At 33.3% G+C, this 26476-nt stretch overlaps 3 protein-coding genes across 4 annotated transcripts; 2 read left to right on the top strand and 1 right to left on the bottom strand.

The window, feature by feature from the left end:
* Positions 1-739: 739 nt before the first annotated feature.
* pbk (PDZ binding kinase) lies at positions 740-4405 on the top strand. 2 transcript variants are annotated; one of them, XM_073817046.1, is made up of 8 exons: positions 740-808; positions 966-1039; positions 1191-1284; positions 1380-1519; positions 1612-1781; positions 1896-2025; positions 3458-3640; positions 4008-4405. In XM_073817046.1, the coding sequence occupies exons 2-8, from the start codon at positions 970-972 to the stop codon at positions 4241-4243; spliced, it is 1023 nt and encodes a 340-aa protein (XP_073673147.1). In that variant the 5' UTR covers positions 740-808; positions 966-969; the 3' UTR covers positions 4244-4405. The 2 variants fall into 2 exon arrangements, with proteins under 2 accessions (XP_073673147.1, XP_073673146.1); XM_073817045.1 differs by having other exon boundaries at positions 760-812.
* Positions 4406-6756: 2351 nt separating this feature from the next.
* esco2 (establishment of sister chromatid cohesion N-acetyltransferase 2) lies at positions 6757-15922 on the bottom strand. The gene is made up of 11 exons (XM_073816867.1): positions 15810-15922; positions 15310-15364; positions 13542-14439; positions 13377-13455; positions 9898-9934; positions 9553-9694; positions 9302-9433; positions 9126-9215; positions 8895-9038; positions 8151-8335; positions 6757-7299 (listed from the first exon to the last, which is right to left on the bottom strand). Exons 2-11 carry the CDS (start codon positions 15351-15353, stop codon positions 7167-7169), a joined length of 1884 nt encoding a protein of 627 aa, XP_073672968.1. The 5' UTR covers positions 15354-15364; positions 15810-15922; the 3' UTR covers positions 6757-7166.
* Positions 15923-16945: 1023 nt separating this feature from the next.
* Positions 16946-22891, top strand: ccdc25 (coiled-coil domain containing 25). The gene is made up of 9 exons (XM_073816860.1): positions 16946-17110; positions 17374-17421; positions 17513-17552; positions 17630-17681; positions 17761-17836; positions 18807-18910; positions 19132-19334; positions 22271-22316; positions 22395-22891. The coding sequence occupies exons 1-9, from the start codon at positions 17086-17088 to the stop codon at positions 22422-22424; spliced, it is 624 nt and encodes a 207-aa protein (XP_073672961.1). The 5' UTR covers positions 16946-17085; the 3' UTR covers positions 22425-22891.
* Positions 22892-26476: the final 3585 nt, after the last annotated feature.

The following is a 26476-nucleotide window of genomic DNA, read 5'->3' as shown; positions in this document are numbered from 1 at the left end:
GTTTTCAACATAATAATAATTATAAATGTTTATCGAGCAGCAATATTATATTATCAGAATATTAGAATGATTTCTGAATCATGTGACTGGAGTAATAATGCTGAAAATTCCAAATATTTTAAAATAGAAAACAGTTATTTTAAATAGTAAAAATATTTCACAATATTACTGCTTTTGCTGTATTTTGGATCAAATAAATGCAGGCTTGGTGAGCAGAAGAGAATTCTTTAAAAAATATTAACAATCTGTTCAAAAACTACAATAGTTTTATCATAGTATATATTGTTATTTGTCAGTTTTCATTTTAATTTTAGTTCATTTGGCCTTAATTTTCATTAAGGTCATTTATTTATTTATTACTATTTAGGTTTAATTTATTGCTGTTTTATTTAGTGCTTCAGCTTAAACTTATTTCATTTTATTAGTTTTAATCTAATTTGTATATTTTACTTCACTTTTATTTTAACAAATATATTTCAATTAAGTTTTAATTAATAATAATAACCCTGGTAACAGCAAATAATATCTAGCGAAACTAGATGTTATTATAACGAAATTGTTTGTTATTTTAATGTATCTATTTAGTATTAAATATGTTATAGCAGTTTTTCAAGATGATTAACAAATGCTGTGCAACACTAAAAATTAGAATGAACTGAATAAAAGGAAAAGAAAAAAACGTACGCAGTCAGTTTTGTCCCTCTACGGACACTGTAGCTTTACGTACGTTTGACGTCAAACTAACCGGTGAATTTCAAATACGACCGCGGATTTCAACAGCTCCAAAGTGAGCTAGTTTATTTTATCTGTATGTAAGTTATATTACGCATTATAAATTGACGTTTGATATTTTGCTTATTCGGTTGTGTATAACGCGATTAAACTGTTTGTAATGTTTGTTGTTTTGTCTTACGGACTGTGATAATGTAAACAAAAACAAGACGGTCTTTTATTCTTTACTTCAGAGAAATGGAGGCCAACAAAGAATCACCCAGTGCCTTTAAAACGCCTTGCAAGCCTACAAAAGTGAAAAGTCCAGGTAACGTAAAATGTATTTTTAAACGTCTGATACTATGAATAGTTAGACGTTGCATTGTCTTTCTCATCATCAAGATGGCTTAACATCCCATCTTAATTAAAATGTGTGTTTAATGTATTAAATAAAAGTAACTTAAATGTATTGTTATCAGCCAGTGCAGGTGGAACCCCAGTCACCATTCCTGCCTCTCCCTTCATGAAGAAGCTCGGCTGTGGGACTGGAGTCAATGTCTATCTCATGAACAGGTAACGTTATAGATGTGATGCTTGTTGGTACTGTTTGTCTCCTCCATGATAGTGTAATGAAAAAGATGAAACATCTGTGCCACTGTTTATATCAGGATGGGCAAGCAGACTCATTCACCATGGGCCATTAAGAAGATCAACAGCAAGTGTGCAAAAAGTCAAATGGCTGTTTATCAGAAGCGTCTCTGTGAGGAGGCAAAGATCTTAAAAGACCTGCACCACCCCAATATTGTTGGTAAATATGGTTTAAAATTAAATTCATAATGTAACGGTAAATCTTAAGAGAATAAGAAATTATTTTTTATCATTTTTTTTCCTGTTTTTAAGGCTTCAGAGCTTTCACCACATCTAAGGACGGCTCTAAGTGTTTAGCCATGGAGTATGGTGGAGAGCAGTCTCTTAATGATCTAATTGAGAGAAGAAGAGAGCAAGGTCAACAGGCCTTTCCAGTGGCCACTATTGAAAAAGTGGCTCTTCATGTCGCACGTGGTTTACAGGTGTGGTTGTAACATCAGACGTAAATGTACTCTTACTGCTTTTTCCTATCTTTAAGTGTTGTTTTTGTTGTTATAATCTCAGGCTTCTACACTGTTTTGTCTTTTTTTCTTTAGTACCTGCACAATGAGAAAAGGCTTTTGCATGGAGACATGAAATCATGCAATGTTGTCATCAAGGGCGACTTTGAAAGCATCAAGATCTGTGATGTTGGTGTGTCACTGCTACTGGATGAAAACATGCAGGGTATTAAAAAAGATCATATTTTATAATATATCATATTAATATTTACTTTGATCATATATCTTCATTTATTTATTTTTTTATATATATATACAATACCAGTCAAAAGTTTATTTAAATATATTTTAAAATGTAAATTATTTCTGTGATCAAAGCAATATTTTCAGCATAAGTTAATCTGGTCTTCAGTGTCACATGATTCTCTAAAAATCATATTATTATCAATATTTAAAACGGTTGATTTTTTAGGATTCTTTATTTTTCTGGGAAAGAAATGATAGAAATCAATACTTTTATTTACCAAGGATGCTTTAAATTGATCTAAAGTGATGATAAAAACATTTAAAATTGTTACAAAAGATTTCTATTTCAGATTAATGCTGTTCTTTTGAACTTTCTATTCATCCAATAAACTTTAAAATTCTACTTAGCTGTTTTCAACGTAATAATAATAATAAATGTTTTTTTTAGCAGAAAATCTAAATATTAGAATGATTTCTGAAAGACCATGTGAGTCACATGGTCTTTCAGAAATGTGAGTAATAATGATGTAAAAATTCAGCTTTGAAATCACAGGAATAAATTACAATTTATAATATATTTAAATAAAAAGCAGTTATTTTAAATAATATTTCAAATTGTTACTGTTTTTGCTGTACTTCGGATCAAATAAATGCAGGCTTGGTGAGCAAACCTTTTTAAAAAAAAGTTTAATAAAATTTGTTCAAAAACTTTGACTGAAAGTGTATGTTAAAAAAAAAAAAAGAGTACAACTTCTCTTTTTCTCGAAATCTGTATCCTGTTTCATGTAATCGCTCATTCAGTGTTTCAACCATGCAAAGACATCAATATATGTATCAGATTGTAAACTGTCACGTAATTACACATTTACCTTAGTAAAAACATTCTCTGTGACCATAAACTTGTTAGTGAACTAGAAAAACTCTAGAGAGGAGTATTTTGCTAAATATATGTACAATATAACTTTTTTTTTTACTGTTCTTCAGTGTTTAATTTGTTTAAATAATAAGCCACTATTTAAATGTTTATACTTCAAAAAATGAATTGGAGTAGAAATATAATTGTTATTGTAACTTTATTATTATAAAATGCATTTGTATACAAATCAGTAATGTAGTAGGGCCTACCTTTCGACTCTCTTTTGTATATTTTACAGCATTATTTGAGAGATTTTTTTTTTCCTTGATAAAATTTGCCAAAATAATCAACATTGAATCAGAAACTGAATAGAATTGCAAGCTTGTGAATCAGAATCAAATCAAATTATGACATTTGTGTCAAAAGCTAGCCCTATTTATTAGTGTTGTGAGTTTTGATTATGTTGATAATCAAGTCATTAGAAATTTGCGTATCAAATATGGTACAGTAGGCCTAATAGGGTTATAGTATTATTTCAAGTCTATCTTTTCTTCAGTGAGCAATCCAAAGGCCCACTACATTGGGACAGAGCCGTGGAAACCTAAGGAAGCTTTGGAGGATGGAATTATCACCGACAAAGCTGATATCTTTGCATATGGACTCACTCTATGGGAGATGATGACACTTTCTGTTCCTCACCTGGAGATGCTGGACACTGAGGGGGATGTTGATGATGATGGTAAAGTTACTATAATATTATTCTTAGTTTATCCACCTTTTTCCTCAATGCCAAAGTAAGCCTATGGGTGAGACTTCCAGTTCATTATCCACTATAGGAAATAATAAGATAACAACATGCAGTGAATGATAAAACTGTTTGCTCTACAGACCAGTGTGCTCATAATTAAGAATGCATTAAAACAATGTGGTAAGACGCATAAATTTGCAATATCAAGCAACAAAACAAGCTGTTTTATACAGCTAAAAATAGCTGGCTGCGGATGAGACCAGAAGCCACACCCATAAATTGCACCCACTCTTACGGGTAGAAAAAGGTGAATGTTTTTGGTCATTTTCATGATTGTTGCGGTTTTCTTTTTTCTTAGATAACTCCTTTGATGAGGATGATTTTGATGAGGATGCGTACTACGAGAGACTCGGAACTCGGCCTGCTTTGGACGCAGCCACTCTCGGAGGGTCTTATCAGAGGATGGTTGAGCTCTTCTGTCTTTGTACAGAGGAAGACCCTCATAAAAGACCCTCTGCAGCTCACATTGTTCAGGTGCTGGAATCAAACACCCAGCTTTGTGACAAAAGCAGTGAGGTCATTGTAATTGATTAAATGTTCACTATTAAATTCCTGTCATTGTGTTAAATGCACTGTTGCATATGGTTACTGTTCTGTCTATAATTTTACTTTGTGAGCTGTTTTTGTCACATTGTAAATATTTTTCTGTCAAAGATTTAGTCATGTGTTCTATATGTTCTTTTGTACTCTATTGACTTTCAGACATATTCTAAATACTGTAGTTGTTGCAGTGCAATTTGAATTAAAATGTCTATTTGAACCATGGTCTTTGTGTATAAAATCATACACATGCTAAGTGACTGTAGTTATATGTGATCCAGGACCACAAAACCAGTCACATAAAGATACATAAGCTTTCCACTGATGTATGGTTTGTGAGGATAAGAAACAACTATTTGAATATCTGGAATCTTGTGCAAAAAAATATTTTTAGTATTGAGAAAATTGCCTTTAATGTTGTCCAAATAAAGTTCTTAGCAATGCATATTAATAATCAAAAATTAAGTTTTGATAAACTAGGGTTGCCAGTTTAACGCGTTAATTTAATTAGTTATGAAAAATAACAATTAAAAATATTTTAACGCACTGGCCCCACTCCCAGACCTGTACATCATCTTTTATTTCATACAGTTGCATAAATGCAGTTGTGCCCTAAAATTCAAGATATTGGTGCAAAAAATTCCCCTGTATGTGTTTTGTCATATTTATATTTATCAGGTATCACACAAGGGCAGCAAGAGCAGATTTTGTCCCGATCTATCACAAGCTTAAATGTGATTTTAAATAAAAAGTTGATATTGTGTTATATTTTAAACACTATATTATGCATTTTTGCTTAATTTTGCAGAGAACATATTACCTTTGAAGCCATAGCAGAATTGTTGCATTTCTCAGAGCAACACAGCGCTGTTTAATTTCTTAATCGCCTTAATGTTTCAAAGGCCCATTCATAAGGAGAGCCATTCCTGAATGAATCAGCCGTTTGAACGAATTAAATAAGTGAATGTCTCATAAAGACATTTACTGCCACCTGCTGGCAGATTTAGTTTCTTATTTAGAGTAGCATTTTATTAAAATACTACTACTACTACTAATAATAAAAACATTAAAGGGATAGTCCAAAAATTTTAATTCTGTCATTTACTCACCCTCATGCCATGTCAATATAAAAAATAGTATTTTAAAGATTGTTGGAAACAAAGCTGTTTTGGTTACCAATGACTTTCATTATACGAATAAAAAAATACTAAGCAGTATCTCAAATGATCTTCTTTTATGTTCCATAGTTTATGTTATGCCGTTGCATCCTAAATGTTCATGTATAATACAGTTTTTGTTGAATCCAAATATTTCTTTCTAAAGCTACAATTTGTAATGTCTACTTGATACTTTCTAATTTAAAGGTTGTATCAGCGATTTCTAGCCTAAAACATAAAGTGTCGATTTCAGCTTACCTTTCATCACGATCCGCTCGCTGCCTGCCCCATAAATTGTCTGTGAAAAAACCGCGTCTCTCTGGTCAGCCTAGGGTCCGAGATATGCCAAAAAAAACAATCGGCGCTATCAACACACCACAGATAACCAAACAGTGTTCCAACCAATCAGCGTCAGGGGTTTGGTGTTGTGGACTTTCCTACTGGTGCAGGGATGTGAGGGAGGCGGAGCGAAAGTCCACAACACCAAATCCCTGACGCTGATTGGTTGGAACACTGTTTGTTTTTGTGTGGAAAGGTTGGTAGTACCGATTGTTTTTTTTGGCATATCTCGGACCCTAGGCTGACCAGAGAGACGCGGTTTTTTCACAGACAATTTATGGGGCAGGCAGCGAGCGGATCCTGAAGAAAGGTAAGCTGAAATTGACACTTATGTTTTAGGCTAGAAATCGCTGATACAACCTTTAACTCAAAAATAGCTTTAAATAATCTTTTGTGGGTATTTTCAGTCAAATTTATTTAACGATTAATCGACACATCATGTAATTAATTAGATAAGATTAGATTAAATTTTAATCGAGGTACAGCCCTAATATTTACGGTAGGAAATTTACAAAATATCTTTGATATATATGATTTTTGGCATGAAATAAAAGTCGATCATTTTGATCCATACAAAGCATTGCTGGCTATTGCTAAATACCTGTGCTACTTAGGACTGGTTTTGTGGTCCAGGGTCACAAATATGTTTTAAAAATATATTTTTAACTCATCTGCAGAGATCCCATTGACAAAATACATCTGACCGTAGATTATAATGTGAGCAACAGCATTAGGAATGATCTTTTAAACATGGATTCTACTTTATGTATGTGGATCTATTCCATGTATATTTCACATGGAAATGTAAACAGCCCATGCCCATAAGCAAAACAAATCAAACATTGACAACATTGTGTGACAAATATTATAACCTAGATGTTTTTAATTTTTTTGATGCCATAGACGCCCCTTCCATACATAATCTTCAAAATATATATTTTAAATTAGAAATGCAATAGCAAACACAAAGTCCAAAATTATTTTTGGATGAATGAATGAAACCCACACAGATTGATTCATAAGTACATTTATTTAAAAATTATGTACAAAGTCAATAGCAAAGCATAGTTAAATCGAAAGCTTTTGTTCATTTTACACCAACTTCAAGCAATTACAACAGTCTAATTTTTCAACCAGGAAACATTGGGCCATGCTAGTTTACAGTTAACAGAACTCACATTTGTGCCAATGTAAACTGTGCCTTAAATATGAATTCATGTACTGTGCGTCAAAGACAACCCTTCAATCTCTACGCAACATTAAAACATGGATTTTCTCCAGAACAATCTGGAACACTGTACGAGATATTTATCATATTCGACTGAACATCATTTGAACATCTAACAATTTTTTTATCTATTAAAAACTTAAAAGCATTAACAAATGCAGTCATACTAAAACCTACAGGAAATGTTTTTCCTTTAACTGATGAAGTTGTACACCAGAAATGTTGGTGTCTCGCAGTACTTTGTAGCAAACAGCTTTCCTTCTGGTGTTGGGTCAGAGAAGGCGATTTCCTCTTTGGTCAGGTGGCTTCCGTACATGAAAGTAGTCCTGAATCAGTAAGAAACAATAGTTTTACATACACAAACTAATTTATGCAAACTTTCACTATAATTTATTTTGTGTTAATAAATGAGTAGTTCACTTCGAATGAAAATTTCCTGATAATCTACTTACCCCGATGTGATCCAAGATGTTCCTATCTTTCTTCAGTCAAAAAAAAATTAAGGTTTTTGAGAAAAACATTCTCCATATAGTGGACTTCAATGGTGCTGCAAATTCAATGCAGCTTGAAAAAGGATCTTATTTAGCGAGACGATCGGTCATTTAAAAAAAAAAAAAAATTAACCACAAATGCTAGTCTTGCACGTGACTTCATGCATTATATAATCATGTTTGCAAAAAAGTCACACATGGTTAGTTTTTCGTCTATGCACTTAGGTTCTAAAAGGTAGGGTTCGGTGAAAAACTCATTTTCTTCTCAAACGTTTGCTTTGTAAACACTGGGTCGGTACTTCCACCCATGTCATACGTGAACTTACCAACATCATTAAAATGCGTGAGGTCAGGCTGGTGCAAGTTAAGCATTTGTGGTTAAAAAGTATATATATTTTTCTTTATTGTAGAAAATGACACTCATGTCACTAGATTATACACTTATTCCTTAGCTGGGATCGTGTAGAGCCCTTTGAAGTTGCACTGAAACTGCAATTTGGTTTTTCCACCCATTGAAGTCCACTATATGGAAAAAAATCCTGGAATGTTTTCCTCAAAAACCTTAATTTCTTTGTGACTGAAGACAAAGACATGAACATCTTGGATCACATTGGGGGGAGTAAATTGTCATGAGATTTTATTCTGGAAGTGAACTAATCCTTCAATGCAGTGAAAATGTTTGGTACCTGACAGTGTCGAGAAGGCGAGTGGCGATGCTCTTTCTTCTCATCAGACTGAAAACCCAGATTCGACTGACACCGCAGATGGCTTTTTCCGGCATGGTAGAGCAGCACCAGGCTCTGTGGTGCTCCATGAAATCCTCCTTGTTCATGTCTTTGGGTTTCTCTTGCTGCTCCAGCACCCGGAAAGCCTAGATGACATTGAGTATGATAACAGTTTTGCAAGATCAGTCTAGAGTTTCTGCAGGTTTTATGAAGGAAAATGTTAGATTTTTAAGGCCAAGTAAGGACAGCAAAAAAGTGATGTTCATTGATGTTCAAAGGATTTTGTCATTTTGTTTTCCAGTTTAAATTTTAAGTTTCTTAAGGTACATTTACAACTTAAAGACTGACACTGACATGGAAGAGAAGAAATTGGTGAATAAAAATTACACTTGAACCACTGATGTCACATAAACCATTTTAACCTTTCTGGGCCTTAAATGTAGTTGTGTTGCTGTCTATTCAGAGTCAGAAAGCTCTCAGATGTCACCAAAAATAAACCTAAATTTGTGTTCTGAAGATGAACAAATGTCTTATGGGTTTGTAATGACATGAGGTTGATTTTTAATTAATGACCATTTTTATTTTGGGGTGAACTATAACTTTAAGACAGCAGAAATCCTGTCAACTGTATTTTTTAGCTCAGAATGACAATGATATTCAATTGAAGTCAAATGTCAGATTTTGTTTTTTTGGTTAAACACTTACCTGTCTAATATTTTCAGCCACCAGACATCCCACCACCATCCTGTCGCTGTTAATAAACAGGTAGGTTTTTGCTGAGCTCGGACTGCTGAGGGTGATCTGCTGAAAGCCCAATTCACTGTCTGCGATTCGTCTCACGTCCTCTGCCTGAAACAAATCAGAGCAGGATGGAAAACACTGTTTTATTCTGGACAGTGTATATATTTAAACAACAATCAATCACTGGCAGCATACCTTTTTTGTAGCATACTTTGGATCATCAGGAAGAACAAGGATAATTTTTCCATCCCAGAACTCTGCCACAACTCTTTCTTTTTTCCAGCCCTAAAAACAAACAAATTTGTGAGAAATAGCAACTTTTTTAGCAGACCGGCACAGCTGCATTGAAAAAAAACTTCATGACAGCTCACCACAAACTTAATGGTGTCCAAGAAGCGTTGATGGAACTGCGTGTGCTGGAAGTTGTCCTCAGGACTATCTGTACTGTACAGCATCCCACAGGACCCGCATGTGGTGGCGCCAAACTGCTTCTGACCAGCATCCTAAATACCAGACACGTTAACAAGAGGTGTATTTATATATAAATTTAAAAAATAAAAATAAAAAAAAATAATAGGAACTACCATTTTATTTCTCTCCAACAGTTTGACTTTCTACTCACAATGATGAGCTGGTTATCTGTCTGCTTCTTCATCTCTCGTCTCAAGGCAGACCTCTCTTTGGCCTTAAGAGCAGGAGTACCATTCAACGCAGAAGGAGTGCTGGTGTTCAGCGGTGGTGACAAAACCCCTTTTTTCTGAGATCTAATACAAAGATGAGAACAACTGATGAAGATTAAACAAGACACATTCATTGAAGTTAACGTTGACTTTAACGTTGAAATACAGAATAACCTGGGTGGCACACACAGGGTTAAGTCACTCTAGCTTTATGCAGCTATGCTTTTGAAACTGTATTACTTGCTTTTACTGTAAACATGACTTTTTTCAGTATTGGATTGTCTTACCTCTTACTGCCAAAGATGGGATAGAGAGATGACTCTTCTGAAAAGAGAGCAATAAAAAAACATCTTTAAAAATAATACAATTGTTGCACTTTGGAATCAGTAAGATTATTGTTGTTGTTTAAAGAAGTTTATTATGTTCTTATGTTGATTAAAAAACACAGAACAATTTCATAAAATATTATTGCAATTTAAAAGAATTTTATTTTAATATATATCAAATATTTATTTTTGTGACGCAAAGCTGACTTTTCATTAGTTATTACTCCAGTCTTCAGTATCACACGATCCCTCAGAAATCATTCTAATTTGCTGATTTATTACTTTTATTGTGAATGTTGGAACCAGTTGTGCTGCTTATTTTTTTTTTTTTTGGAACCTGTGATACTTTCAGGATTCTTTTAAATTCTCTTAAGCATTTATTTAAAATAGAAATATTTTCTATCAATGCAAGTGATTACTATAACTTCATAAGTTTTAGCACATCCTTTACTGAATAAAAGTATTAATTTCTTTTTAAAAAAGAAAGAAAATTTACTGACCCTAAACTTTAAAAAGCAGTCAAGTCAAGTCAAGTCACCTTTATTTATATAGCGCTTTTAACAATACAGATTGTGTCAAAGCAACTGCACAGTATTTAAACAGAACAATAGTGTGTAAGTAACGCATTATTGTAGATAATCAATTTTCAGTTAAAGGCAGTTCATCAATGAATTCAGTGATATCATCGTGAGTTCAGTTCAAATAGTATACGATATCGCTGGAAAGTGTCCCCAACTATAGTAGTGTATATTGTTACAAAAGATGCATATTTTAAATAAACCCTGTTCTGTAAAAATGTGTTCATCAAAGAATCCTGAGAAAGTATCACAGGTTCCAAAAATATTAATCAGCACAACCATTTCCAGCATAAATCAGCATATTAAATTATTTCTGATGGATCATGTGACACTGAAGACTGGAGTAATGATGCTGAAAATTCAGCTTTGCATCACAGGAATAAATTCTATTTTAAAGTATATTAAAATAGAAAACCACTATTTTTGCAATTGTATTTCATTATATTGCAATACTATTGCACACAATATTTTTCTTATATTTTAAATCAGATAAAAGCAGCCTTGATGAGTGGAAAAGGCTTCTTAACAAAAAAAAAAAATAGAGGTCGACCGATATTGGTTTTTACCGATACCGATAGCTAGGTTGGACCACACTGGCCGATACCGATTAATTAACCGATAGTTTTTGAAAATGGATATTGAAGGGCAACTAAAATAGTGCTCTACGATTTAAAAAAATAAATACTAAACCATACTTTGTAAATGAATAAAAATATTAATATTAATTATAAATTGATCATTAAAGTTATTTCATAGTTCATTAATGTTAACAAAATGAACTTCGAAATTTAACAATATATCAGTAAATGTTGAAATTAACACTTCAACAAGGAACAACACTTCTATTCTACAGCTTTCATCAATCTTAGTTGATGTTACAAATGGGCTCATTGTAAAGGGGTGGGAATCTTTAAATTTTAACATTTTTTTATTATATAAGCAGGCTACTTTTTAAAACAATTACTTATTTAAAATTAGTGTTCTTTAAGTGTCGGCAAGTTTACAGAAATAGTTATTGTTTTTTTCTTTTTCGTTTGATTATTACTGATGAGATCAGACAGTGGCTGCTTTAACAGGCTGCATTCAAACGAATGCAGATCTATTTCGATGTATCAGATATTTTGTCCTGCTCTGAAAACATAACTGACTGTGTGTACATCAGTTTCGTATAAAAGTATTTGAAAATCCAAGTGCATTTAACCGCATCTGCAATCAAGCTTTTTAGGACGAACAAACACAAAGAGCAATTGAAAGTCTGTCAGTGCATCTACTGCATTACAAACGGCAGAAATGAAGGCACATGTAAAGTCAAAAACTGCGATTGATAGCTCACACGGTCAAACAATACACACTTATTAGCTCACTGTGGAAATTCTGTGCAATGAAGCCAGCCGCGTTTCTGGCGCGCACGCGTGCCATATGCGGGAAAAACACACGCTCATTGAAGAGAGGATTGAGGTGCGTCTGAGAATCTATTTTTCACCCACCCTTAATGAAACCGAACAAAAGTGCAGCGCTGTGTTGCGCGGACAACTTGCAGGTATCACACACACACAGGACGCGTTGTATAGTTCAAGCATAAATCTAAAACAGTTTATTTAATCACCAAACGGGCAAATGTTTACTTCAAGAATGATCAAAAAGCGGCAAAGGTTAGTTTAAACATGAAACGGAAAGAGAAAGTGCGATCTATATTGCAGCCATTTCAGAAACAATTTCTTTTCTGTTTTACATTTATGTTTAAATATGATTTGTTTTTGTTTTGTTTCAGTTTAATATGTTAATTACGAAAGAAGTTTGTGTAATTTGTAAATGTCATAAAGGACGTGGTATGAATTGGACGGCAATACGCCAAGAGAATTGGAGAGGGTCAGACACAATTTTTGACCACTTCGTACGTTTTTATTTGTGGAAAATCCCTTCTTTAACGAATTTCGTTTTGTATTATTTTTATCTTAATTTTTAATAGATATTTTTGTTGATCAGTTATTAAAATCAAATAGGAACAGGAAAATGGCATTGTGAAATAAAGTGCGTAACAAGATGCAAACTCACCATGCTTCAACGGCCTGAAGAAAAGGCTAAAACATAAATTATAGCTCTATATTAAGCATACAGACTTAATTAGAGCTACAGAAATACAAATAGTTTGCTTAAATGCACAATACTTAATTTTCCAGCCCAGGGTCAAGTCTTTATGAACGATGTAGGACAGATGTGTAATGTAAAACTAAGGCGCGCTGTGACTGATTTTGTCGGCTGAATGAACACAGTTTGCTTTCTCATGTCTTTAAATCTGCAACTTTGCTGGCTAAAAATATGAACAGCTGGATATAAATCAATACAAATATATGGTAACAATCCTGGCATTAAACATTGGTCTGGGGCTTAACCTCTCATACTCTATGACAGCAGAGCGTGAGCCGCTTCAGCAAAGAATGCAACCCGGAAAAACCATCGGCAAGGATTTTTGCCGATAACCGATAGTTCGGCCAATCAACTATCGGTGCCGATTAATCGGCAAAACCGATACATCGGTCGACCTCTAAAAAAAAACCTTAAAAATCTTACTGATCCCAAACTTTTAAACAGCAGTATATATGTTTGTGTGTTTGTGTATACATATGATTACAAAAATTTAACATATTACGACCCAAAACCATAATAATGCCACAATATCAAATAATTTCACGTCAAAGCTGAATTTATATAATCACATTTAATAACTGGTGAAATAAGAAAATTATTTTGATTCATAAAATAAACCTAATACATAAGATAATGATATATAACACATGATTATTTTTAAAATGTCAATTTTTTACATAGGGGATTTATAGGAAATTTGTGGATTTTATTTACCTTCATCAAGAGAGCTGTTGTGATCTGCTGGTGGTATGTCACTCACGTCAAACACTGAATCTGTTTTTGCGGGTGAGTCCTGGAAAGCATTTTCAGTTTGAGAAAGATTCTAAGAGAGCATTATATTTAAAGTAATTAACATATGACTCAAGAGGTCAATCTTACCTGGCTACCATCTTCGGTGGACCCGCTAGGACTAACAGATCTCCTCAAAACCACCTTTAACTCTTTGGTAATACCATGCAGATCTGCCAGGACATGAGGGGACATCTGTTTGGGGCTCAACATCACTTGCATTGACTCGCTGCTCTCACTAACATCATTGCTCACTTTAGTTGTGTTGTCTGCTTTCGGCTGTTTTTTTACGAAGATGGCACGGCGGACTGGGGAACGTTCTCCTGGCGCTGTCGGCACTTCCTTCTCCTTCACAGGTTTCTGAGAGTTGGGTTTCTCATAGGAAGAGGGCTGTTTAGGCTTTGTATTCTGTGCAGACTTTTTAAACATCGACGTTGGCTTTTTTCCAGTCCCGAAGAAAGCTGCTCCCACAACCAGCTTGGGTTTACTCTTGGATTTCATACTGCTAAATGAAATCAGGGGCGTTGTGGTTCTCAACGACTGATCTGTTTGTGTCTCAGAGGGATTTTTTTCTTTGGGCTTAGCAGTGAAGTAGCCTTTTAGGTTAGACTGTGGATTTGCAGCAGTGGTTTTCTTTTGAACCTTCCTCACTGGTTTCTTAACAGAATTCCCAGTAGTCAAAGGAAAACGTGATGGTTCTTCTCTGCTAGGGACTGATGGTGGTGACTTGGTTTCCTTTAGGAGCTTCCTTTCTAGAGGTGTGAGATAAAGAGGTTTCTGCTTGCTGTAGAAGGACCCCGCTCCCAATACGGGTTTGCGTGGCGAGATTCGCTTCGGAGGAGATTCTAGTGAAGATGTCCTCTGCATCTTCTTTGGTGTACTGAGAATCTTTTGAGGTGATGCTAGTGAGATGGGAATGTTCTCTTTTTGTCGAGTTGCCCTTCTTGGAGAGTTTCTCAGTCTTGTTATTTGTTTCTTAGATGGGTTACTGTGGCGGGTTCAAAAGAAACAAAGAAATGTTTCACAATCTGTGTCATAAGAGCAAAGTACACTACCTGTCAAAAGTTTTTGAACAGTAAGATTTTTAATGGTTTTTAAAGAAGTCTCTTCTGCTCATTAAGATTGCATTTATTTGATTCAAAGTACAGCAAAAACAGTAAAATTATGAAATATTTTTTACCACTTAAATGGACTGTTTTCTATTTGAATATAACTTAAAATGTAATTTATTCCTGATATTTCAAAGCTGAATTTTTTGCATCATTAATCCAATCACATGATCCCTCAGAAATCATTATAATACTCTGATTTGCTGTTAAAAAACATTTACTATTATTATTATGTTGAAAACAGCTGAGTAGATTTTTTTCAGGTTATTCTGATGAATAGAAAGTTCAAAAGAACAGCATTTATCTGACAGAGTAAAAAAATTATGACTCCAAGCTTTTAAATAGTATAATGTATAATCTTATAAAAGCTTTTGATTTCAGATAAACGCTGATCTTTAGAACTTTCTATTCATCAAAGTCTCCTGAAAAAAAAACCTACTTAACTATTTTAAATATTGATAGTATTAGATATTATATAATATGATTTCTGAAGGATCATGTAACACTGAACACTGTAGTAATGATGCTGAAAATTTAGCTTTGATCACTGAAATTACATTTTAAAATATATTAAAATAAAAAAGCAGTTATTTTAAATTGTAAAAATATTTCACAATATTGCTGCTTTTACTGTATTTTGGATCAAAAAATGCAAGCTTGGTGAGCAGAAGAGAACTCTTTAAAAACATTAAAAATCTTTTGACAGGTAGTGTTCAAGATCTAATATCTAACTAAATCACATCACATACCTTTCAGCATCAGGAGAGCCATGTTTTCTTTTTCGGGACAACATCTTCAAATCACCTGAAACGAAAAGACAGGAAATCAGATCAAGGCGTGAAATTTAACATTTTTATAGCAGGCCTCAGTTTGCATTTCTGAAACATCTGATATTTCTGTTATATACTTTTGCTTCTATTAATTAAATCATATTTAATAAACAACACTCTTCATTTAAGTCAGTGAGAATACGCTGACTTTAAACTGAGAGATTCAAAAGAATCAAACTGTGTGTTTTCGTCTCAGGTTTATTGCTATGATAACGGAAAGTTCTTAGTGTATTCTTAGTGTAAAGAATATAGTACATATATGTTAAGTACATTTCATTCGTTTTTACCTCAGCTGTTTTCTAGGCGCCAATTAGTTGACAACAAGTAACATCTCGTTAAAAAATACATTCAGGATGCCGCAGTTATCACAGCCATCGTTCAAATAGTGACACTGTAAATATACGTAGTAGTTCACTTACCAGGACAAATAAATCCGATTCTGTTTTAGACTTTGTGTGAAAACACCTCAGCAAAATAATCGCGGCAAATCTCTCCCCTTCACCCGCGGTCTGTTTTGAACAACGCGCCAAAGTCAATTGTGGCGCACACGGAAACGGAAACAGCGACTGTGTATGACAACGTCCGGTTGCGAATCATCTCTGCGAATCGGTTCCTATGAACCGCTTGTTTCAAAGAAACGGATCAAAACCTGAGTGCTGCAATTCGGATTGTCGCAGTCAAGTAAAAGTAATTTAGAATCTAAATAATTAATCATTAGCATATACTTAAAAAAGTATTTTTTTAAATGTATTTATTAAAATCAACGATCGTACACTAGCAGTAAAAAATTGAATAGTAAGATTTTTAATTTTTTTTAAAGAATTCTCTTCTGCTCACCAAGCATTTATTTGACCCAAAGTATTTTACTATTTAAAATAACTGCTTTCTATTTGAATATATTTTAAAATGTAATTTATTCCTGTGATCAAAGCTGAATTTTCAGCGTCATTACTCCAGTCTTCAGAAATCATTCCGTCAGAAATCATTCTATATGCTTGCTGTTCAAGAATTTTTTTTTTTATTATCAATATCTAAAACAGTAAAATGCTATTCAGGATTCTTTTATGAATAGAAAAAAATCAAAAGATCAGCATTTATCTGAAATAAAAAGCTTTTGTTACATTTGCTTGGAGCCAGTATATATTTTTAATAAATTAAATGAATAATTTTATTTAGCAAAAATGCTTTAAATTGATCAAAAGAGTGATGATAAAGACATTTATAATGTCACAAAGGATTTCTATTTCAGATAAATGCTGCTCTTCTTAACTTTCTATTCATCAAAGAACCTGAAAAAAATTCTACTAGCTGTTTTCAACATAACAATAATAATGTTTAAGTATCAAATCAGAATATTAGAATGATTTCTGAAGGATCACATGACTGGAGTAATCCTGTTAAAAATTCAGCTTTAAAACCACAGGAATAAATTACATTTTAAAATATATTCAAATCCGAATTGTTCAGTACTGTGAATGAATCGTTGACTCGTTCAACCGAGATCCGATTCAAATGAACGATTCATTCTCGAATCAGGAATCGCTTCATTGCAGCGCTGCGTGTTCCAGTTGTGGTCGGAATGGATTGTACACATGACATGTGTCTCTGATATAGATTATTTACCTCTGATGTGCTCGTTGTTTTGTTGAATACATATAGTGAGACCTTTCAAAGGTTGCGTCTTTACGTCAAAAGATGGTGTTTTACTTTACAAGCGCCGGTGAGTAGTGAATTGAGCGCTGTCTGTGCCCAGGCAAAACAGCGTGTTTGTTGTCAACATAGTTTAACTACGAAACCATTATAATGCTTATAAATATACAATATATAACAAAACGAAAGAGGCAAATACTGCAATATACGGTAACTTGATATTGGAAAATTATGTTGTTGAAGGTTCGGTGTGTCTTCACATATTAGCAAGTATAAAAAGAGTGAACAGTGCTTTTTAAAAGTTGCAATAACGTTACATCTTTCCTTTTACAGTTGTCACACCGCCTTACACCATCTACATGGGCAAAGATAAATATGAAAGTAAGTACTGATGAATTCTTTTTAAATAATATTTTTCAACACTCATCCTGTGCGTGTCATAGCATTAATAACTGTTTTTGTTTTTCAACAGATGAAGATCTTATAAAACATGGATGGCCTGAAGATGTTTGGTGAGAACAACCAGCACAAATGAATGACTATTTCCTAGTTTTGCTCAGAGGTGAACTAAATGTTTCTTGTGTTTTAGGTTCCATGTGGACAAGCTTTCATCTGCCCATGTATATCTAAGAATGCCAAAGGTATTTTGCTAATTGAATCATATTTGAACCTAGTTTTGTTTGTAATATTTATGATTTTTGTCATGTTCACTAATTGAAGGGTACAACAATAGAAGATATACCTAAGGAAGTCCTGGTTGACTGTGTCCAGCTGGTCAAAAACAACAGCATTCAAGGTACTATTTCTTTACGAGAAACATCAAAACTTGTCGTTAACAGTGCTATTTAAAGGAAACATTTACAGATAATGTACTGACCCTCTTGTCATCCAAGATGTTAATGTATTTCTTTCTTCAGTCGTAAGGAAATGATGTTTTTTGAGGAAAACATTTCAGGATTTCTCTCCATATAATGGACCTCTATGGTGCCCCCGAGTTTGAACTTCCAAAATGTAGGTTTAAAGGGCTCTAAACGATCACAGCCGAGGAATGAAGGGTCTTATCTAGCAAAACAATCTGTTATTTTCTGAAAAAAAATACAATTTATATACTTTTTAACCTCAAATGCTCGTCTTGTCTAGCTCTGTCTGTACTCTGTGTATTCTGGTTCATGACAGTTAGGGTATGTGGAAAAACTCCCATCTCATTTTCTCCTCCAAATTCAAAATCGCCCTACATCGCTGTTTGACCTTTTTTGTAAAGGTTGTTTGATCTTATTTGCATGTTCACTTTGTAAACACTGGGTCGTTACTTCTGCAGCGATGTAGGATGATCTTGAAGTTGAAGGAGAAAATGAGATGGGAGTTTTTCGACATACCCTTACTGTCTTGAACTGGAATACACAGAGTTCACGCAGAGCTTGGCGAGATGAGCGTTTGAGATTAAAAAGTATATAAGTTGTAAATGTTTTTAGACCATAACCGATCATTTCACTAGATAAGACCCTTCTTCCTCGGCTGGGATCATTTAGAGCCCTATGAAGCTGCATTTAAATTGCATTTTGGAAGTTCAAACTCGGGGGCACCATAGAAGTCCACTATATGGAGAGAATTCCTGAAATGTTTTCCTCAAAAAACATCATTTCTTTACGACTGAAGAAAGAAAGACATCTTGGATGACAAGGTGGTGAGTACATTATCTGTAGATTTTTGTTCTGAAAGTGAACTACTTCTTTAAGGGATTTTCTCAACCGTATTTTTATTTACAGGTTGCAAAATGAACAACATTAACGTTGTCTACACACCATGGGGCAATCTGAAAAAAACAGCAGACATGGATGTCGGCCAGATAGGCTTCCATCGGCAGAAGGAGGTATGAAGTGAGATACACAGCATCTAGTTTGTATTTATGCAATTGAAACTACAAAAGCAAACTAATCTGAGTCAAATATGACTATAAAAAATTCAGATTTTTTGTCTGTCTGAACAAAATCTGTATGATTCTACTGTGCTCAGGTATTATTATTGCATTTAAAATCTTCTAAATAACCACAAGTTCTGTATCTGTATTAATTTTCTATACATTGTCAACAGGTGAAAATTGTGGCAGTAGAAAAGAAAATCAATGAAATTGTCAACAGACTAGAGAAAACAAAAGAGGAGCGCTATCCTGATCTTGCCGCTGAGAAGGAGTCCCGGGACAGGGAGGAAAGAAACGAGAAGAAGGCTGAAATACAAGAGCAGAAGAAAAAGGAGAAGGACGAAATGAAGAAGAAAAAAGAGATGGAAGAATTAAGGTGCTATATTATGCATATTATAACATCAACACAAACAATTATATATAAATATAAATGGACCTAAATATAATTACACATTACCAGTCTAAAGATTTTAAATGTTTAAAAATTGTAAATATTTTTACTATTTAAAATACCTCATTTCTATTTGAATATATTGTAAAATGTAATTTATTCCTGTGATTTCAAAGCTGAATTTTTAGCAGCATTACTCCAGTCACATGATCTTTCAGAAATCATGCTAATATTCTGATTTGCTGCTCAAAAACATTTATTATTATTATTTTGTTGAAAAAAGGTTTCAGTTTGATGAATAGAAAGTTCAGAAGATCCGTATTTATCTGAAATAGAAATCTTTTTGTAATTAGAAATGTCTTATCACTTTTGATCAATTTAAAGAATCCTAGAAATTAAATAAACGTATTAATTTCTATAATTTCTTTCTCAAATTTTTTTTTTAAAACTTTTTATTTTAGATAAAAGCTGATCTTTGGATCTTTTAATTCACCAAAGAATCCTGAAAAAAAAGTACTCAACTGTTTTAAATATTGATGATAATAATAATAAATGTTTCTTGAACAGCAAATCAGCATATTAGAATGATCACAGTCTTGATCACAGAAATAAATTACATTTTAAAATATATTCAAATAGAAATCAGTTATTTTAAATAGTAAGAATATTTCACAATATTACTGCTTTTGCTGTTTAGATCAAATAAATGCAGGCTAAATGAGCAGAAAAGCATTAAAAGCAAAAAAAACATTAAATATCTTACTGTTCAAAAACTGTTGACTGGTAGTGTTAGTGTACATAAATGATCAATACAATAAAAATAACCTGTATCAGTCCTTGCGATGTATTATTTACAGGTAAAGACTAGAGGTCGACCGATGTATCGGTTTTGCCGATTAATCGGCACCGATAGTTGATTGGCCGAACTATCGGTTATCGGCAAAAATCCTTGCCGATGGTTTTTCCGGGTTGCATTCTTTGCTGAAGCGGCTCACGCTCTGCTGTCATAGAGTATGAGAGGTTAAGCCCCAGACCAATGTTTAATGCCAGGATTGTTACCATATATTTGTATTGATTTATATCCAGCTGTTCATATTTTTAGCCAGCAAAGTTGCAGATTTAAAGACATGAGAAAGCAAACTGTGTTCATTCAGCCGACAAAATCAGTCACAGCGCGCCTTAGTTTTACATTACACATCTGTCCTACATCGTTCATAAAGACTTGACCCTGGGCTGGAAAATTAAGTATTGTGCATTTAAGCAAACTATTTGTATTTCTGTAGCTCTAATTAAGTCTGTATGCTTAATATAGAGCTATAATTTATGTTTTAGCCTTTTCTTCAGGCCGTTGAAGCATGGTGAGTTTGCATCTTGTTACGCACTTTATTTCACAATGCCATTTTCCTGTTCCTATTTGATTTTAATAACTGATCAACAAAAATATCTATTAAAAATTAAGATAAAAATAATACAAAACGAAATTCGTTAAAGAAGGGATTTTCCACAAATAAAAACGTACGAAGTGGTCAAAAATTGTGTCTGACCCTCTCCAATTCTCTTGGCGTATTGCCGTCCAATTCATACCACGTCCTTTATGACATTTACAAATTACACAAACTTCTTTCGTAATTAACATATTAAACTGAAACAAAACAAAAACAAATCATATTTAAACATAAATGTAAAACAGAAAAGAAATTGTTTCTGAAATGGCTGCAATATAGATCGCACTTTCTCTTTCCGTTTCATGTTTAAACTAACCTTTGCCGCTTTTTGATCATTCTTGAAGTAAACATTTGCCCGTTTGGTGATTAAATAAACTGTTTTAGATTTATGCTTGAACTATACAACGCGTCCTGTGTGTGTGTGATACCTGCAAGTTGTCCGCGCAACACAGCGCTGCACTTTTGTTCGGTTTCATTAAGGGTGGGTGAAAAATAGATTCTCAGACGCACCTCAATCCTCTCTTCAATGAGCGTGTGTTTTTCCCGCATATGGCACGCGTGCGCGCCAGAAACGCGGCTGGCTTCATTGCACAGAATTTCCACAGTGAGCTAATAAGTGTGTATTGTTTGACCGTGTGAGCTATCAATCGCAGTTTTTGACTTTACATGTGCCTTCATTTCTGCCGTTTGTAATGCAGTAGATGCACTGACAGACTTTCAATTGCTCTTTGTGTTTGTTCGTCCTAAAAAGCTTGATTGCAGATGCGGTTAAATGCACTTGGATTTTCAAATACTTTTATACGAAACTGATGTACACACAGTCAGTTATGTTTTCAGAGCAGGACAAAATATCTGATACATCGAAATAGATCTGCATTCGTTTGAATGCAGCCTGTTAAAGCAGCCACTGTCTGATCTCATCAGTAATAATCAAACGAAAAAGAAAAAAACAATAACTATTTCTGTAAACTTGCCGACACTTAAAGAACACTAATTTTAAATAAGTAATTGTTTTAAAAAGTAGCCTGCTTATATAATAAAAAAATGTTAAAATTTAAAGATTCCCACCCCTTTACAATGAGCCCATTTGTAACATCAACTAAGATTGATGAAAGCTGTAGAATAGAAGTGTTGTTCCTTGTTGAAGTGTTAATTTCAACATTTACTGATATATTGTTAAATTTCGAAGTTCATTTTGTTAACATTAATGAACTATGAAATAACTTTAATGATCAATTTATAATTAATATTAATATTTTTATTCATTTACAAAGTATGGTTTAGTATTTATTTTTTTAAATCGTAGAGCACTATTTTAGTTGCCCTTCAATATCCATTTTCAAAAACTATCGGTTAATTAATCGGTATCGGCCAGTGTGGTCCAACCTAGCTATCGGTATCGGTAAAAACCAATATCGGTCGACCTCTAGTAAAGACATCCATTTTGTGTACTTACTTGTATCTACTTTACTGCAGGAATTATACATCACTCATGAAGAGTGACAACATGACCACAAATGAGGTAATACATCCTTAACTTAATATCCTGCTGAGCATTGACAAATTCTGTTATGACTTCATGTGATCATTTTCTTTGCAGGATGGCTATGATTCAGATGACTTCATGTAAAGTGCAGGACTGAACTTGCGATTTAGAAGAGCCAACATCTTACCCCACGATATCTTTGTCAAAGGAAAGGACTTCATACTGCACTAGACATCAGAAATGAGCCATCAGTAAGAAACAGTACATGTGCCGATAAAGCACAAGTTCTAGAGCAGTTGGCTTATTTCTTTGGAAATACAAATGCAATATGTAAAATATGTAAAAAAAATAAAATGACAAGATAGATTAGATTGCTCAATTAATCCAGAAGAATTTGATCTCTGCTGATTCTGTATTTTAAACAGTGATGTTTTTGGATGAATTACAGATGTGGAGATATGTTAATGGATGTGTACACTAAGACCGTCAGGGTATTTGTGCTTGTAAATGATATACCTTTTTGGAGTGATATACCATTGAATGACAAATGCCTATGCTTTTTTCCTTTTTTGTTGTCTTAAACAAAATAAATCTTTGATTTTCTCAGTTCACATCTGTTGTTATACATTTTTAAGCATATAATACTTTTCTCTGAGCAATATTTTCTCTAAAATTCTTTGCTCCATATGAAAACAATAGTGGCATCTGGATGGAGCTAGCATTACATTACTGAACATTATTGAACTACATAATATTGTGAATATTGATTTGTTTAAGCTATCAGTTGTAAAATATTGTTACTCAAAGTCAACTTGGCGATCTCTTCCATTCAATCTGAGGAGAAATACAGACGTGGCCAAAAGTTTTGAGAATTACATAAATATTGGAAATGGGAAAAGTTGCTGCTTAAGTTTTTATAATAGCAATTTGCATACACTCCAGAATGTTACGAAGAGTGATCAGATGAATTGCATAGTCCTTCTTTGCCATGAAAATTAACTTAATCCCGAAAAAAACTTTCCACTGCATTGTTAAGAAGGCTTCAGGGCATCCAAGAAAATCCAGCAAGCGCCAGGATCGTCTCCTAAAGAGGATTCAGTTGCGGGATCGGAGTGCCACCAGTGCAGAGCTTGCTCAGGAATGGCAGCAGGCAGGTGTGAGCGCATCTGCACGCACAGTGAGGCCAAGACTTTAGGAAGATGGCCAGGTGTCAAGAAGGGCAGCAAAGAAGCCACTTCTCTCCAAAAAAAAAATCAGGGACAGATTGATCTTCTGCAAAAAGTATGGTGAATGGACTGCTGAGGACTGGGGCAAAGTCATATTCTCCGATGAAGCCTCTTTCCGATTGTTTGGGGCATCTGGAAAAAGGCTTGTCCGGAGAAGAAAAGGTGAGCGCTACCATCCTGTTGGCATGAGTCCTGTGTCATGCCAACAGTAAAGCATCCTGAGACCATTCATGTGTGGGGTTGCTTCTCATCCAAGGGAGTGGGCTCACTCACAATTTTGCCCAAAAACACAGCCATGAATAAAGAATGGTACCAAAACACCCTCCAACAGCAACTTCTTCCAGCAATCCAACAACAGTTTGGTGAAGAACAATGCATTTTCCAGCACGATGGATAGATGCCATAAGGCAAAAGTGATAACTAAGTGGCTCGGGGACCAAAACGTTGAAATTTTGGGTCCATGGCCTGGAAACTCCCCAGATCTTAAAACTTGTGGTCAATCCTCAAGAGGCGGATGGACAAAAACCCACTAATTCTGACAAACTCCAAGAAGTGATTATGAAAGAATGGGTTGCTATCAGTCAGGATTTGGCCCAGAAGTTGATTGAGAGCATGCCCAGTCGAATTGCAGAGGTCCTGAAAAAGAAGGGCCAACACTGCAAATACTGACTCTTTGCATAAATGTCATGTAATTGTCGATAAAAGCCTTTGAAACGTATGAAGTGCTTGTAATTATATTTCAGTACATCACAGAAACAACTGAAACAAAGATCTAAAAGCAGTTTAGCAGCAAACTTTGTGAAAACTAATATTTGTGCCATTCTCAAAACTTTTGGCCACGACTGTACGTTGCTTTTGTTTACTTTAATGTCACTGGGTAATAGCCATTACATCCACTAGATGGCAGCATTTTCTAGCGCAATTATAATTTAACTGTGTCGTTTATATGGCTTTAGACACGATTCATTTCTGTATTTAAGCGCATTTAATATTAGGTGTGTCGGTTTAAGACATTTTCCACAGTAGGATACAAAACAGGCTTTGAAACTATTGAAAAAAAAGAAACTGATCATGATCCTCAAACTAAACGAAATGTTTTACTAAGAAACATTAAATTATTATTATTATGATTAAAACTGTTTATAAAATGTAAATACTATACTAGAATATTTTTAAAATTATTTTATTTAAAAAAAATATTTTAATTTCATTGTATTTTATTGTATTTTTACTATAATTATTTAATTTAATTTTAATTATATTTTATTTTTTTTGCCTTGTTTTACCAAGAAACACTAAATTACTATTATTAATTATATATTTTTTTTATTAAAACAGTTTATAAAATTAAAATACTATACCAGAATACTTTTTATTTCATTTTATTTTCCATTTCATTTCATTGTATTTTATTTCGGTAAAAAAATTGTAACAAAAACTAAATTAAATTGAGATAATAAAATAAAATGAAATAAGAAACATTAAATTATTATTATTAATCTTAATCATTTTTAAATTAAAAATTCATAAAATGTAAATACTATACTAGAATGTTTTTAATTTAATTTATTTTTTTAATTTAATTCATTTCATTAAATCTAACTGAAATTTTATTTCATTTTATTTTTTTTATTTTTTTATTTTCTTTAATTTTGTTTTGTTTTATTTATTTATTTGTTTTACTTTATTTTACTTTATTTTATTTATTTTATTTTTCATTTCATTTTATTTCATTTTAGACCCATCATATAAGATCCATCCAAATCAATTTAGTAGTGCAATAATAACATTGACATTTTGTTGTTGTAGCTGAGCGATGAATATTTTTTATTGAATTTAATTTTATTTTTAATTTAATTTAATTTTATTTAATTTAATTTTATTTTATTTTATTTTATTTTATTTTATTTTATTCCATTTTATTTTATTTTTCATTTAATTGACAGTGGTATGTTTTGGCTGAGCGATCAGAAATCGAGTATTTTAAGAGTCTGAAAGCAGCTGACAGACCACATCCTCCGAAAGAGCGAACACACTTGTTGCGGTACAGACAGACACAAAAGAAAAGTTATTCTGCAAAGGCGGCGTCTCCTGTCCAAGGCTGGACTGGAAAATATGACCTTGGACTGCCACCTCAGATGTCCTTCAGTGGCGGGATGTTTCTGGTTTGTTTATAGGAAAGATTCAGTCACATTCTTTATAACACAGGCCTTTCCAGGGACACATTTACAAAAGGGAGTCTTGTATTAAAGCAAATTGGATTTAAGCTTGGAGTTACATTGTCTGAAAGACTAAATCAGCCTGTCACGACAGTGGCAAATACACTTTCTGGGTAATTTTGTGTGGAGACAAGAAAATAAACTGCAAATTAATCAAACTGACAGATTAATTAAATAATGGTGCGTGATTCAAAGTTGTTTTAATGTCAAAGTTGTTTGAGTCTGGCTTGCATATCTCCTGATTCATATCCCTTTTGCCAGTGATTTCATTAAAAAGCAGGAAAAAAATAATTTTCCAGGAAACCTTTCAGAAGCAGCAAGGATCCGTGTTTTTACACCTTTAAAGTTTCTTTAGTTTTCTTTCATTTTTAGTTTGGTTTTACCTTTTTCAGTTTCTTTCCAATGTTTAATAATTTAATTTAACTTTTAAAAATTAAAAATTAATTAAAATAAATAAAAAATAAATAAATAAAATACAAAAATTAAAGTACCATTGTTAACTATTTAGTTGTACAATAATAACATTGACAATGGTACTTTTATTTTTTAATATTTATTTTTAATTTTTAAAAGTTTACAATTTTATTTTATTTTATTTTAAACCCGTCCAAATCAATTTAAGTCATACACCCCTAAAAATAAAGGCTATTTTATATAATGCTTACTAAAATTTCCTAATCTAAAGGTCTAAATATAGCTTGAATCCCTGATTTATATGATTTTGCAATGTTAAAATGTTATTTTTTAATTT

This window comes from Garra rufa, chromosome 13, assembly GCF_049309525.1.
Source record: "Garra rufa chromosome 13, GarRuf1.0, whole genome shotgun sequence".
Classification (NCBI taxonomy): Eukaryota; Metazoa; Chordata; class Actinopteri; order Cypriniformes; family Cyprinidae; genus Garra; species Garra rufa.
This window is presented reverse-complemented; position numbering and strand designations above follow the sequence as displayed.

Excerpts from the sequence above, each read along its gene's own strand:
- pbk (XM_073817046.1), top strand. The coding sequence starts at position 970 with ATGGAGGCCAACAAAGAATCACCCAGTGCCTTTAAAACGCCTTGCAAG. Across the intron at positions 1,040-1,190 it reads TACAAAAGTGAAAAGTCCAG|CCAGTGCAGGTGGAACCCCA; the intron begins GTAACGTAAAAT and ends TATTGTTATCAG. Across the intron at positions 1,285-1,379 it reads AATGTCTATCTCATGAACAG|GATGGGCAAGCAGACTCATT; the intron begins GTAACGTTATAG and ends TGTTTATATCAG.
- esco2 (XM_073816867.1), bottom strand. The coding sequence starts at position 15,353 with ATGTTGTCCCGAAAAAGAAAACATGGCTCTCCTGATGCTGAAAG. Across the intron at positions 9,695-9,897 it reads CCCATCTTTGGCAGTAAGAG|ATCTCAGAAAAAAGGGGTTT; the intron begins GTAAGACAATCC and ends TCTTTGTATTAG. Across the intron at positions 9,216-9,301 it reads TGGACACCATTAAGTTTGTG|GGCTGGAAAAAAGAAAGAGT; the intron begins GTGAGCTGTCAT and ends GTTTGTTTTTAG.
- ccdc25 (XM_073816860.1), top strand. The coding sequence starts at position 17,086 with ATGGTGTTTTACTTTACAAGCGCCG. Across the intron at positions 17,837-18,806 it reads CAAAAACAACAGCATTCAAG|GTTGCAAAATGAACAACATT; the intron begins GTACTATTTCTT and ends TTTTATTTACAG. Across the intron at positions 19,335-22,270 it reads AAAGAGATGGAAGAATTAAG|GAATTATACATCACTCATGA; the intron begins GTGCTATATTAT and ends ACTTTACTGCAG.